The sequence below is a fragment of the Acinonyx jubatus genome, chromosome F2, assembly GCF_027475565.1.
Source record: "Acinonyx jubatus isolate Ajub_Pintada_27869175 chromosome F2, VMU_Ajub_asm_v1.0, whole genome shotgun sequence".
In the NCBI taxonomy this organism is placed as follows: domain Eukaryota; kingdom Metazoa; phylum Chordata; class Mammalia; order Carnivora; family Felidae; genus Acinonyx; species Acinonyx jubatus.
In genome coordinates this window covers 16,807,037-16,822,894 of record NC_069394.1, presented here as the reverse complement: position 1 = coordinate 16,822,894, position 15,858 = coordinate 16,807,037, and the positions used below count along the sequence as shown (strand labels likewise).

The 15,858-nt window shown below is 35.8% G+C and overlaps 1 protein-coding gene and 1 pseudogene across 3 annotated transcripts in view; both read right to left on the bottom strand.

The window, feature by feature from the left end:
* ATAD2 (ATPase family AAA domain containing 2) overlaps window positions 1-15,858 on the bottom strand; it is a 68,498-nt gene that overhangs the window by 25,788 nt on the left and 26,852 nt on the right. For all 3 annotated transcript variants that reach the window (XM_027063955.2, XM_027063954.2, XM_027063956.2), the window contains exons 10-13: window positions 12,945-13,053; window positions 12,606-12,721; window positions 3,950-4,124; window positions 3,028-3,116 (exon numbers count right to left, since the gene is read on the bottom strand). In XM_027063955.2, coding sequence (XP_026919756.1) covers window positions 3,028-3,116; window positions 3,950-4,124; window positions 12,606-12,721; window positions 12,945-13,053 — 489 coding nt within the window. The remainder of the gene's footprint in view (window positions 1-3,027; window positions 3,117-3,949; window positions 4,125-12,605; window positions 12,722-12,944; window positions 13,054-15,858) is intronic.
* Window positions 7,929-10,684, bottom strand: LOC106986572 (phosphatidylinositol N-acetylglucosaminyltransferase subunit P-like; annotated as a pseudogene).

Sequence of the window (15,858 nt, the reverse complement as noted above, 5' to 3'; positions counted from 1 at the left end):
GTTTTAATTTATTTTATATTTATATCCTTTCTTAAGCTAAAAATCATATTTTCTACGGCATTCACATACTTCCTTGTATTCTCTTTCAATATTATTACTAACAGATAAAAATTACAGTTTAATAATGTTCAATGTGCTAACTTTTAAAAATGCTTAATTTAACAAAAATGTTTATGCTCAGATATTTTAAGTCTTTGGTTAAAAAACTGCACATTAAGTTTCTCATATCAATATATAAGCCACCCAGTTTCCCAACACCATTTACTGAAGAGACTGTCTATATTATTGTGTACAATATCCCCACTGCATATTCCTGCTTTTATCAGAGATTAATTGATCATATATAAGTGTGGGTTTATTTATGGGCTTTCTATCCTATTCTATTGACCTATTTTTGTGCCAGTGCTATACTGTTCTGATTACCATAGTTTTGTAGCATATCCTGAAATCCGGGATTGTGATACCTCCACCTTTGCTCTTCCTCAGGATTGCTTTGGCAATCTTTGAAACTGGACCATTTTCTTACACAATTCACAAAAACAAACTCAAAATGGATTAAAGACCTACATGTGAGACCAGAAACCATAAAACTTCTTAAAGAAAACATAGGGAATAATCTCTTGGACACTGGCCTTATTAGCAACAGTTTTCTAGATGTGTCTTCTTAGACAAAGGAAACAAAAGCAAAGTTAAACTATTGGGACTGTATCAAAATAAAAACCTTTTGCAAAGCAAAGGAAGGTATCAACAAAACAAAAAGGCAACCTACTGAATGGGAGAAGACCTCTACAAATGATGTATCCAGTAAGGCATTAATATCCAAAATATATAAAGAACTTACACAACTCAAAACCAAAAAAAAAAAAAAAAAAGAAAAAAAAAAACCAAATAATCTAAAAAATGGGCAGAGCACATTCTTTGAAAGAGCAAACACTTTTCTAAAGAAGACATACAGATAGCCGAAAGACATGTGAAAAGATATTCAACTAGCCATCAGGGAAATGAAAATCAAAACCACAATAAGGTATCATCTTATATCTGTCAGAATGGTAACATCAAAAGACAAGAAATAACAAGTGTTGGTAAAGATGTGGAGAAAAGACGACCCTCATGCACTGTTGCTGGGAATGTAAATTGTTACAGCCACTATAGAAAATAGGATGGTGGTTCTTCAATAAGTTAAAAATAAAAATACCATATAATCCACTACTGTTTATTACCCCCCCCAAAACAAAAACGCTACCTGGAAAAGATACATGTACTTCTATGTTTATTGCAGCATTATTTACAATAGCCAAGATATGAAAGCAACCTAACTGTCCATCAATAGATGATAGATGGGTAAAGACGATGTGCTATATATGTATACAATGGAATATCAGCCATAAAAAAGAATGGGATCTTGTCATCTGAGGCAACCTAGAGGATGTTACACTAAATGAAATAAGTCATTCAAAGACAAATAACAAATTATTTCAGTTATATGTGGAATCTAAAAACAAAACAAATAAACACCACAGAAACAGAACCATAAATATAGAACAAACTGGTAATTGCCAGAGGAAGGGAGATTGGGGGTGTGGGCAGAATGGGTGAAGATTAAGAGGTAAAAACTTACAGTTATAAAGTAAGTCATGAGAATGAAAAGTGTAGCACTGGGAATATAGTGAATATTGTAATAATGCTGTATGGTGACAGATGACAACTACACTTACCTTGTATGAGCATAGCTTAATATATAGAATTGCTGAATCATTATGTTTTACACCTTAAACTAGTAACACTGTAGGTCAACTATCCTTCAATTAAATACATGTATGTACTTGAGAAGGCATGTGCTTCCCAAATTATAATTTTTGTTGCTAAAATTTCTAATTCCTTTTAGAACTATTCCAAAACATAGTACTCAATTATTTGGTTGCAAAGTAATGGTAGTATTGTTAAATATGTTTGATCCTACCAATACAATGAATACAATATAGCTGCTGATGAAATTTGTCATATATAAAAAGTCTGTATGATTACTGTAAGTTATTGCAGACACAACTATTTTTACCATAGCACTTAACATTTTGATTTACTAAGAGCAACAAATGAAATTGTATACAGTATCAAGTCAAAGACCACCAGCCTACAGTAAATATTGTTAGCTGTTAAGAAAATAAAAACCTACTTCTCACATTATTATGTCTTATTCCTCTTCATATTATTTATAATAAAAAACAATACTGGCATATATGAAGACATGTAAACATTTGCTTTAGGAGTATCCAAAATTAATTAAGCAATTACAGATAATACTTGAGACAATTTGAAAAGAGGGTTCTGAAAAACTGAAGATGAACTAGGATTAAAATTTAGATTCAAGTTGAAGCAGTGTCACTAAGGACAAGTGCCCCCACCTTGGCAGTCAGTTTATCATAGAGGAGATGCAATTCTCTCGTTCTGAAAATTAAAAAGTTGGACTAATAACTGAATCTCAAACTAGTAGTCATGCACTAAGACATATTTTGTTTGGCCAAAGCAGTATCTTAAAAAGATCTGAATTAGTTGGCAACATTTAAAAGATATTTAACACAAAAATTTGAATGTAACATTTAAGAAAGTGCAAATTTATTTTTCAAGTCTGAGTCAACTTCTGCACTTCAATAATAGGTTTGGGCTAAAAACAACTGGCTATGCTCTTATGATTAGATGCTCAGCCACACTCCAAACCATAGTCCCACTCTTACTACTGGCTTGCCTCACTCATTTCATTTGCCTTACACCTCACTAGCCAGTGGACATTTAAGTTTGTATCATGAATTAAACCTGTAACCAAGATTTTAATACTGTGCTTGTGAATACCTTGCCATACAGAACAGGTTCATTTTTCTTTTTGTACTATATATTGGGGTTCTACCAAGAAGAGGAAAACTGCTGGTTTGTGAAGTATCTTTCACTATTTTAATATTCTATCCCTTATGCAGTATCAGTACAGCTCAGAATACAGGAAGAAAGACAGAAGTGCTATTAAACAAATTTTACCTGTGAATCTGATCTTGCCTGCTGGATCGTACAGGAGCCAGACCGTCAATTTCATCAAAAAAAATAATGGATGGGCGCATCTGATAAGCCTAGAAAGCAGGTCCAGTGTTTGCATGTTAATATGAAAAACTTCAAATATATAGACTTAATATGAACCATTTTAATCTGTTTTCATTCTAACTTGCTTAGGAGAATTAATTTCTAATTTGTAAATCTAAACATAAATGTAAGAACTATACTTTAAGAACTTACATATCCAAAAATATAATGCAAACAATTTAATTTTTTTGCATTCTCCATTGGAATTATTCAAAATACATACTCCACTGGTCATATACCTTGGGTTTCATATAGCTATAGTTATTGGGACACACAAAATATATATTTAAAATCAACTGCTAAAACAAGACAAAGAACAGAAGACAATGACATAGCCTTCCTCCATGTCAGGATGGGAAAACACTTAGCAAGATGCCATATTTTTTTTTTAAAGTCTATTTCAGTTAAGTTAAAGAAACTCAGTGTGTTCTATAAAGAGATTTAAAAGCATCTGCAGCAATATGCCTTAGTAGATCAGAATGTATTATCTTGCAATGTGCTGTCAATACAATCTGGGATATGAAATTGAAAGCTACTCTAGGGCAGAACTAATCTTCAACTCACATACTGAGACATAACTCACTACTGTTAAGTATGAGACTACCAGCCTCTCTCTGGATATGAGACATAAGACTCCAAAGAACTTAGATCTTATTATTCCTTTCTCTTCTTCCTACAAAACTATCATAAGTCAGTATTATCTTAATAAAGAATATTTGGTCTAACTTTTCTGAAAAGTGATTAAATGCCACACCTATCTAATCCTTACATACTTACACCCGCATTGATTACAGATCTATATAGCGAAATTTTAATATCATACCTGATCAAACAGCAATCGTAGCTGTCTTTCAGACTCTCCGACCCATTTACTCAGACAATCAGCACCTTTCCTCATGAAGAATGCTACTCTTTTATCCCCTTGACTGCACTCATTGGCAAGTGCTCTAGCAACCATAGTTTTTCCAGTTCCAGGTGGGCCATAAAACAAACAACCTCTATAGAAGAATAAGTGTTATTTTAGTACTACATTAAAAAGTAGACTCTTTAAACTAAATTAGAAACCAATTTCATGAATACAAATTAGTGAATAAAGTAAGACAACTATTGTTTCAATCCACAAAGCACAACTTAAAACCTGAAAATTAATACTGAAACTACAAAATTAATACTGAAACTAAATAAAACCCTTTATTTGAAACATTTTATTTTTAAAAATTTTATTTATTTATTTATTTTAAGAGAGCATGTGCACGTGTGTGAGCAGGGGAGGAGCAAAGGGACAGAATCCCAAACCAGCTCCATGCTCAGCACAGAGCCCCACATGGGGCTCAATTATGACCCAAGCTAATATCAAGAGTCAGTACTTAACTGAGCCATCCAGGTGCCCCAAAATAAATTTTCTTTTAGTCATTCATCATGCCCATCATATTACTTTACCTTGCATAGAAGTCAAGCTTAAAAAGACTTGATAGTTTACTTTTGTGACATATCAAGGGAAAGAATACATTTCGTCTGCAACCTTTGGTCTCAGCGTCAGTAACACAACACCAAAAGTTGTGCAAGAAAACACGTTGGGAATGAACAGAAGAGAAAGTAAAGTAAAAAAGAGAGAGCTTTAAGAAATAATTGTGGTGTTTAGGTGGTAGAGATTAGGACAATGTAAATAATTTGACATCATTCTTGGTGACATCACTGTCATGGGGTAATCTATAATTTTTCATTTATTTCTAAAGTTATTCATTGCTCTTAGAATAGAATTCTTAAAAAAAATGGGCTATATCCATAACTCTTTTTTCAACATTTATTTTTAGTATTTATTTTTGAGAGAAAGAGACAGAGTGTAGTGGGGGAGGGGCAGAAAGAGAGGGACACAAAGAATCTGAAGCAGGCTCCAGGCTCTGAGCTGTCAGCACAGAGCCTGATATGGGGCCCAAACTTGTGAACTGCGAGATCATGATCTGAGCTGAAGTTGGACACTTAAATGACCCACCCAGGCACCCCTATACTCATAATTCTTGTTAGAAATGTAAAAAGTATACAGAAATAGAACATGTCATGGATTAAGTGCTACCAAAGTAACATGAAATAATCAATTTCAGATCACCATATAACTGCTCTTGAAAAGAAACACTAAGGATAAAAGCCATATATGAACGACCCAACGCTAATATCATCCTCAATGGGGAAAAACTGACAGCTTTACCCCTAAGGTCAGGAACAAGACAGGGATGTCTGCTTTCGCCACTGTTATTCAACATAGTATTGGAAGTCTTAGCCTCTGCACTCAGACAACACAGAGAAATAAAAGGCATCCAAATCAGCCAGGAGGAGGTCAAACTTTCACTCTTTGCAGATGACATGATACTCTATATGGAAAAACCAAAAGATTTCACAAAAAAACTGCTAGAATTGATTCATGAATTCAGCAAAGGTGCAGGATATAAAATCAACGCACAGAAATCGGTTGCATTCCTAATACACCAACAATGAAGCGACAGAAAGAGAAATCAAGGAATCGATCCCATTTGCAGTTACACCAAAACCCATAAAATACCTAGAAATAAATCTAACCAAAGAGGTGAAAAATCTACACACTGAAAACTACAGAAAGCTTATGAAAGACATTGAAGACACAAAAAAATGAAAAAAGATTTCCATACTCCTGGATAGGAAGAATAAATATTGTTAAAATGTCGATACTACCCAAAGCAATCTACATATTCAATGCAATCCCTATCAAAATAACACCAGCATTCTTCACAGAGCTAGAACAAATAATCCTAAAATTTGTATGGAATCAGAAAAGACCCCGAATAGCCAAAGGAATCTTAAAAAAGAAAACCAAAGCAGGAGGCATCACAATTACAGACTTCAAGCTATACTACAAAGCTGTAATCATCAAGACAGTATGGTACTGGCACAAGAACAGACACTCAGATCAATGGAACAGAAAGAGAACCCAGAAACGGACCCACAAACATGAGGCCAACTAATCTTTGATAAAGCAGGAAAGAATATCCAATGGAATAAAGACAGTCTCTTTAGCAAATGGTGCTGGGAAAACTGGACAGCGACATGCAGAAGAATGAACCTGGACCACTTTCTTATACCACACACAAAAATAAACTCAAAATGGATGAAAGACCTCAATGTAAGACAAGAAGCCATCAAAATCTTCGCGGAGAAAGCAGGCAAAAATCTCTTCGATCTTGACCGCAGCAATTTCTTATCGAACGTCTCCAGAGGCAAGGGAAACAAAAGCAAAAATGAACTACTGGGACCTCATCAAAATAAAAAGCTTCTGCACAGCAAAGGAAACAATCAGCAAAACTAAAAGGCAACCGACAAAATGAGAGAAGATATTTGCAAATGACATATCAAATAAAGGGTTAGTATCCAAAATCTATAGAGAACTGATCAACTCGACACCCAAAAAACAAAGATTCCAGTGAAGAAATGGGCAAAAGACATGAATAGACACTTCTCCAAAGAAGACATCCAGATGGCCAACCGACACATGAAAAAATGCTCACCATCACTCATCATCAGGGAAATACAAATCAAAACCACAATGAGATACCACCTTACACCTGTTAGAATGGCTAACATCAGCAACTCAGACAACATATGCTGGCGAGGATGCGGAGAAAGAGAATCTCTTTTGCATTGTTGGTGGCAATGCAAGCTGGTGCAGCCACTCTGGAAAACAAGATGGAGGTTCCTCAAAAAATTAAAAATAGAACTACCCTACAACCCAGCAATTGCACTAGTAGGTATTTATCCAAGGGATATAGGTGTGCTGTTTCGAAGGACACATGCACCCCCATGATTATAGCAGCACTATCAACAATAGCCAAAGTATGGAAAGAGCCCAAATGCCCATCAATGGATGAATGAATGGATAAAGAAGATGTAGTATATATATATAATGGAGTATTACTCGGCAATCAAAAAGAATGAAATCTTGCCATTTGCAACTATGTGGATGGAACTGGAGGGTATTATGCTAAGAGAAATTAGTCAGAGAAAGACAAAAATCATAGGACTTCACTCACATGAGGACCTTAAGAAACAAAACAGATGAACATAAGGTAAGGGAAAAATAATATAAAAACAGGGAGGGGGACAAAACAGAAGAGACTCATAAATATGGAGAACAAACTGAGGGTTATGGGAGGGGTTGTGGGAGGGGGGATGGGCTAAATGGGTAAAGGGCACTAAGGAATCTACTCCTGAAATCATCGTTGCACTATATGCTAATTTGGATGTAAATTAAAAAAAAAAAAAGTTAAAAAAAATACATAAATTAAAAAAAGAAAGAAAAGAAACATTAAGATTCCAGAAAAGCAGGGGGCGCCTGGGTGGCTCAGTTGGTTAAGCGTCCGACTTCGGCTCAGGTCACGATCTCGCGGTATGGGGAGTTCGAGCCCCGCGTCAGGCTCTGTGCTGACTGCTCAGAGCCTGGAGCCTGTTTCAGATTCTGTGTCTCCCTCTCTCTCTGAACCTCCCCTGTTCATGCTCTGTCTCTCTCTGTCTCAAAAAAAATAAATAAACGTTAAAAAAAAAAAAATTAAAAAAAAAAAAAAAAAAGATTCCAGAAAAGCAGAAATGGTGGGAAAAATTTCACGTGATGGATGAAATCTATTAGAAGTTAAGAATAAAATATAAAAGAGGGGTGCCTGGGTGGCTCAGTTGGTTCAGCATCTATTGACATTGGCTCAGGTTGTGAACTTGCGGTTGTGAGATCAAATCTCCCACTGGGCTTCGAGCTGAGCGTGGAGCCTGCTTGAGATTCTCTCTCCCTCTCTACCCCTTGTGAGTATGTGCACACATACACTCTGTCTCAAAAATAAACAGTAAAAAAGAATAAAATATAAAAAATAGTAAGAAATTGACATGATCAAATGCAGAGAGAAAAAAAACAAAGCAACTGTTTAAACACCAAACAAATGGAATAAATAAATGAAAATTTCAACATACAAAAACGAAGGCAGGAAAAGAATTTAAGAATGTGTTTACTGAGCTAACAATGTTATTTGTGAGGCTGTATCTTAAGAGGTAATTGAGGATTCATACAAAGAGGAAGCAATGAGATATTCATATTAACATTTGTGACAATAATAAAAAAAAATCTACATAGTCAGCAATAGCAGAATTGATTTAAAAAATGATACATCCACATTATGGTATATTATTCAGCTATTAAAACAGAAAGAGAACCACATGAAAACAGCAGGTTAATACAATTATAAATTTATTATAAGGGGAAATGTTTGTTGTAAGGAAGGAGAAATGAGAAAACATCGGGAGAGTTGTTTTTTTCAAATTTACTAAATTACTTTTTTTTTACAGTAATGCAGTATTTTATTCCATTAATAACTAATATTTGAGAGCATTTATAATATTAATGGAACTTAATCTAAGAGAAGTTCGACTTACTTTTTTTTTTAAAGTTTATTTATTTTGAGAGACAGAGAAAGAGAATGGAAGGGGCAGAGAGACAGGGAGAGAGAGAGAAAATCCCAAGCAGACTCTGTGATGTCAGCACATGATGTGGGATCTGAACCCCCGAAGTGAGGGATCATGACCTATGGACTTACTTTTTAAGGTTTATTTATTTATTTTGAGAGGGAGGGAGAGCAGGGGAGGAGCAGAAAGAGAGGGAGAGAGAGAATCCCAGGCAGGCTCCATGCTGCCAGCACAAAGCCTGATGTGGGGCTCAAACACATGAAACTGTGAGATTATGACCTAAGCTGAAATCAAGAGTCAGATGCTCAACAAGTTGAGCAACCCAGGCGCCCCTTGACTTACTTTTTTTTACATTTCAATATCAGGTATCAGTAAAAGGAAAAATATGGTCAAAATTACTATGTCAAAAACTTACAATAAATGCTTGATGTTAGTCTAAATACAATTCAGTTTTTGGCATAAAGTTCTTTGGCTGCAAGGAGAACATTTGGTTTACTTCTCTAATAGGAATATCCGCATTTAATGCTGGGATAGCTTCTTCTTGGTATTTGTTCTGCTGTTGATTTTTAGCACAGTTATTTATAATTGTATGAATGGAGTGGAGAGAGGTACTCATGATATCATGAGGTACTCTAAATAAGAGTATATAACTATAGTAATGAGGAGGCAGACAGGCAATGCAACTGCCCTGTATTTTTGAGGCCAACAGGTTAAACCTAAGGAGTTTACTCGATATTCAGGAATAAAAGCCCACACAAAATATAGTATGAAGCCAAATTGGGAGCTTAAGAAAAGAAAAAAGCCATAAATCACTCTCTGTGGCAACGGCAATGATGAATTTTCCACCATTCTCACTGTGACTTCAGACAATCTTGGGTCCCTGAAATGACCACTCAGGCCCCTCCTGACAGCTTGGCCACCTCAATGGTGAGTCCCCTGTCCAAGCACCAACAAGGAAGCTGCAGAAGGGGTTAAAGAGGGAAAACTGAGGAACAAGCTAAGTCACAATGGCACCCCTCTTCCCACTTACTAAATTACTCTAGGTGCTTCCAATGCTTCTTCTAGAAAGCAAATGCTATTATTTAATATCAGTATCTTTCTAGTTAAAAAAATTGTTTTTAATTCACAATGTGTAACTGTGATCGATGTATGCTACATAACTTTTATGATGGAAAAGCAACAAAGCTTACCAATCTAAAAAAGTGTACTTAAATTAACATTTCCATACAGGTGATTCAGGAAAAGTTGCACAAGGAAAAAGGAATCAAGGACTAGGGTTTATAAAAGGGTGGGGGAATGTGGGTAAACAGGTGATGGGCATTAAGAAGGGCATTTTTTGAGATGAACACTGAGTGTTTTACGTAAGAGACGAATCACTGGCTTCTACTCCTGAAGCCAAGACTACACTGTATGTTCACTAACTTTAAATTTTAAAAAATGGGTTAATAAGTGAGATATAAACACTAGAAAGAAAAGGACCAAAATTGGGGCCCTGGGTGCCTCAGTCTGTTAAGCATCTGACTCTTGATTTTGGCTCAGGTCATGATATCATAGTTCATGAGATCAAGCCCCAAGTTGGGCTCCACACTAACAGCGTGGTGCCTGTTTGGGATTCACGGTCTCCCTCTCTCTCTGCCCCTCCCTCACACGCTCCCTCAAAACAAATAAACTAAAAACAAACAAACAAAAAATCATTGAGACCACCCTGATCCCTTTTACTACTCCACACAGGCAACTTGCTTGGATAGTTTACTTTCTGGTATTGCACAAGATGAGATGCTGCAGAAATTAAGTTAAAAACTCCATACTGAAGAGGAGACTACTAACCTTTGCTCAGGCCTACTGCTAAAATTCTGGCAGCCAAGCTCATAAGCTTCCAAGAGAAAACTGGAGGATTTGTCTCTGGGGGGAAAAAAGGCCCGACTAGATACTGACTTTGAGGACTTCTGGTAAAAGAATCAGCATCAATCAGCATCCATGGGGGTGCCTGGATGGCTCAGTGGGTTAAGCCTCCAACTTCAACTTAGGTCTTGATATCATGGCTCATGAGCTGTGCTGACAGCTCAACGCCTGGAGCCTACTTTTGTCTCCCTCTCCCCCCGCTCACACTTGGTCTCTCTCAAAAATAAATAAAAAGTTAAAAAAAAATCACCATCCACCAATCACCCTAAGGTGAGGCCTACAAATTAACAAGCTCTACTAGTAAGCTTTTAAAAATAAATTAAATATTAACAGAAAGCCAAGGATCACTAGACACAGAAAGCCCCTAAAATCAAGAGGGCTGAAAACAAGAAAGAAAAAGAAAAGTACATTAATCTAGAAAGTCCAACAATCAACTGACATGAATTGAGGGAAAAGGAAAAATGGAGCAGAAAATTATTGAAGAAGTGATACAAAAAACCTTCCCACAAACCAGACATTTTTCCAGACCATAAAGGTATATAATAGCACAATGAAAGCAGGAGGGGAAAAAGATGCATCAGCAGAGTGTGGTTACATGACCATCCTCAAAAAGAAAATAAAAATAACATCTTGTGCACTCTTTTTTCTTAAGATATTCCCAGATTGCACTCCATCAAAACACAGCTGTAAAAAAAGGTCGTAGGGCACCTGGTTGGCTCAGTTGGTGGAGCATGAAACTCTTGATCTTGAGTTTGTGGTTTTGAGCCCCATGTTGGGTATGTAAATTAAAAATAATTTTTAAAAAATTTTAAAAATAATACTAATACTAAAAAAGGGGTCTTAGTTGAATCCAGGAAGCAAGGAATCCAGCACTAAAAGATACATAAAGGAAATCTCATTGATGGTGATGAGAAATCCCAAAGTTTAGTTGTGTTACAAGACTAAGAATAACCCGTATGGATGGAAGCAACAGAACAAAAGCTCCAACAAGATGTGTCTAGAAAAATGAGGAGTCAATGAATTATTTGGTATGTTTAACTATACTGAAGAGTTTTCTCTCTAGCAAACTCTGTGGATGAACTGATAAGCACATATAAAATTATTTTAAAAACTCTATAAAGAGAAAAAAAAAAACCCTCACCCACAGGCAAAGAGTATTAACGCTGAGGGGAAAGAGCAGGGTTGTAAAAAAGAGAATAGTCCTGATATACTATATATGGCTCAGCTGTAAAAAAAAAATTTACATTTACATAATCATAAAGCACACACTGAAAATTGATTCAACACTTATATTTGTGCATAAAGAAGCTACTGGGAGCATATGAGGACAGGAAAAAAATGTGTATATATGGAGAGTGGGGAAGGCAAAAGAACCAAATAGTCACTATTCATGTTAGAAGCCTACAGAATTCTAAAACAGAAAAAAACAAAAATTACAGTATAAGCATATTATTTAAATCTATATAGGTAAATACCTAATAGCTAAAGGAGTTGAAAACAGTTGGCTCTGGAAAGTGGGAATTGAACTGGAGGAGGAAGAGTAGAGGGAGGACTACTCCCACTACCATTTTTTCCTTTGTAAGACTTACAGTACTTATGTGACTTAAAATTACGTACGGGGCGCCTGGGTGGCTCAGTCGGTTAAGTATCCGACTCTTGATCTGGGTTCTGGTCATGATCTCATGGTTCATGAGATTGGGCTCTATGCCACCAGCACGGATCCTGCTTGGGATTCTCTCTCTCTCCATCCCTCCCCCGATTGCACGCTCTCTCTTAAACAAAACTTTAAAAAGTATTAAAAGTATGTACATATGTTACTTTGATACAGACCTGAAACAAAATTGTAAAAGTGAAAGAAAAAACTAAAAAGTATAGGAGAAATTTCAGTAAATATATGAAAAGCATTGGAAATTGTTTTTCTTTTCGTGAGGATCAATTCTGAAACCATTTTTCAAGTTAAATATTAGAAAAGTAAAAATATTCGAAGTACCCAGAAAAGCACACTAAATTACTGTAGACCTAAAAAATTTCAATGGAGAAATGTTATCTTTCTGGACAACAGTAGCACAGCCCACATTTTGGCTAAAATAAAATTATTAAATTACCTTGGAGGTTGAATTTTGAATTTTTCAAAGACTTCTGGATAAAGTAATGGAAACACCACCATCTCTTTTAGAGCTGCAATATGATTAGACAGGCCACCAATGCTATCAAATCGTACCTGATAATGGAAGGGAAACATGGACATTCTCAGATTTGGAATCAAAATTAAAATATCACTCCATTTCTATACTAGGCTCAACCTATACACAGCCAACTGAATAACAGCATTTTAGTTGTAGCCTGAAAAAGTCTGTAAAGTTTCGGATTTAAAGAAAAATTGGTTAAACTTTAAAACTAAATTAAAACAGTATTTAAGTTCAAGCATACAAGATCGTACTCACTGAAGAATCTAGTTGCATTGGATCAACATCTGCAAGACTTGCTCCAATCTTCATTCTATCTTTATAAATTCCTTTTAATTCATCTTTCCGAAAATTTAGTGGGAGGCACCTATTTTTAAAAAATTAAAAAGAAACACCCATTAGGGTGTTGGGTAGCTCGGCTGAGCATTCAACTTTTTTTTGTTTGTTTATTTTTGAGAGAAAGAGAGAGAGACAGAGGGTGAACAGGGGAGGGACAGAGAGAGAGAGAGAGGGAGGGAGACACAGAAACCAAAACAGGCTCCAGGCTGATGTGGGGCTTGAACCCATGAGCTGTAAGATCATGACCTAAGCTGAAGTCTGGCGCTTAACCGACTGAGCCACCCAGGCACCCCAAGCATCCAACTCTTGATTTTGGCTCAGGTCATGACCTCAAGGTTGTGGGATCAAGCCCACTTTGGGCTCCATTCTGGGTATGGAGCCCACTTAAGATTCTATCTCCCTCTACCACTCATGCTCTCTTTCTCTCTTAAAAAAAAAAAAGACAAATAAATAAAAATAAAATAAAAATAATACACCTATCAGTTCACTTTCTCCCCCAAATTCTATGTCAGAATATGGACATTTTTCCTAAAAATTTAAAAACAAGTTGGGGTACTTGGGTGGCACAGTCAGCTAAGCATCTGACTCTTGGTTTCAGCTCAGGTCATGAACTTGTGGTTTGTGAGTTTCAGCCCCCACATCAGGCTCCATGTTGGCAACGTGGGGCCTGCTTGGGATTCTCTCTCCCTCTCTCTGCCTCTTCCCTGTTTGTTTTCTCTCTCTCTCAAAATAAATCAATGAACATTATACAAAATAATTTAAAAAATTTAAAAAGTTAAATTTCAATCAGCAACTGTGAAATTATGTATTTCAACTTCATTTTCTTTACAGGTTGAGAACTTTAATGTTAGAAATATTTATACCTGAAGTTTTATTATCAGAGATATACAGTCAAACGAAGTGCCAGTGTTCAAGATGCCACAGCATCATAAAGTAATTCATGGTTAGCAATTCAGACTGTATCAATATACTTTATAATGATTGTGCTTAACATATACAGAGTATTTACCACTTGTCAGGCTGTTTTAGGTGCTTTATATGTAATAGTCCATGAAATCCTCAAAACAGTCATTTATTGAGTAGCTATTATTTCTCCTATTTTAAAAGAAAACTGATGGGGTGCCTGGGTGGCTCTGACTCTTGGTTTTGGCTCAGGGCATCATCTTGCAGTTCATGAGTTTGAGCCCCGCATGCTGACAGCATGGAGCCTGCTTGAGATTCTCTCTTTGCCCCTCCTCTGCTTATGCTCTCTCTCTCAAAATGAATAAATAAACCTTAAAAAAAACCTGAGGCACAAAAAGATTAACTGAAATGCACAAAGTCACAACTGGTTAAGTGTCAGTTCCTGGACTCAAACCAAAGCAGTGTCTCCAGACCTGCAATAACTCTGCTACAGTACCTCTCAGCAAAATATTCATAGTCCACCAAGCACCTTGGATCCACATCAACCATCTCAAGCAAGAATGAATCACTACTTTCCTAACTACTTTCAAAAACAGTTATAGTAGATTATAAAAAATACACCTAGAAGTACCTGCTTGTTTTATAGATGGAGAGTGGAAACTGCTTATGTTAGAGGTTAAGACACGTTGGAATGCCTAAGAAAAGAAATACAACTAAACACAAGTAAAAGCACACCAAACTCACCCCAAGTGACAAATCTTGGTAACTCCAGACTCCACAAGGAATTTATACTGTGAAATCTAAGATGAACACGTTTTCAATTGTGGCTTTTTAAAAGGTATTTCTCAAATAACTCATTTATTTATTTATTTATTTACATTTATTTATTTTCGACAGAGCATGAGTGAGGGAGGGGCAGAGAGAGGGAGACAAAGAATGTGAAGGAGGCTCCAGGCTCTGAGCTGTCAGTGCAGAGCCCGGTACAGGGCTTGAACCCACAAACCGTGAGATCATGACATGAGCTGAAGTTGGGCGCTAAGTTATAATTCTTAATAGAAATATAACTGCATGATATAGAAACTACAGGATTAGATGTACATTTCTATGAATGAAGGCAAAGAAACATCAGTCTAAGTAATACAGGTTTTCGATGATCTAACTCACTGCTGCCAACAGAAATGAAATGTAAGTCAAAGATGTAATTTAAAATTTTCTATTAGATACACTAAACAAAGAAAAAGTAATAATATATTTCACTTACCCCAACATATCTAAAACATACCATCTCAATATGCAAAATAAATATTTAAAAAACTGAGATATTTTACATTCTTTCTTATACTAAGTCTTTGAAATCCAAGAATGTGTTTTTTTTTTTTTACAAAATTTTACAGTATTTCTCAATTCAGATTAGGTACATTTCAAGTGCTTAATAGCCATATGTAACTAGTGGCTACCATACTAGGGCAGAGCTAATGTGGTAAAAGAATAGAGCTTAGGATACAAAGAATGGTTGGTTTGCACATCCCTTCAATTATTATGTTTCTAATTGCTTCACCATGCAGTTTTTACTCTATGAGAATATTACTTTATTAGGATACAAGCCCTGCATTTTTTCACTCCCATGACCACATCTGTAAAATGGGTATGATCCTTGCTATAAACTTATATGTGAACTTACACGAACTTATATTACAAAAAGTTATGAAATAAGTAAACCCATTTTCCTAAAGAGCTCTATAAGGATGTACTATTACAATTATTATAAACAGAAAAAAATGTATTTGCAGTGAAAAAATTTCAAGTTTCCTCAAGTCCATGTTTGTCAAGCACCATTTGAGCTATACAATGGCTGTAAAAGAAAATGTTCTAACGTATTTTAAGTTTCAAATATAGATGTTTCAAACAAGATGGCATTCTAATTTATACA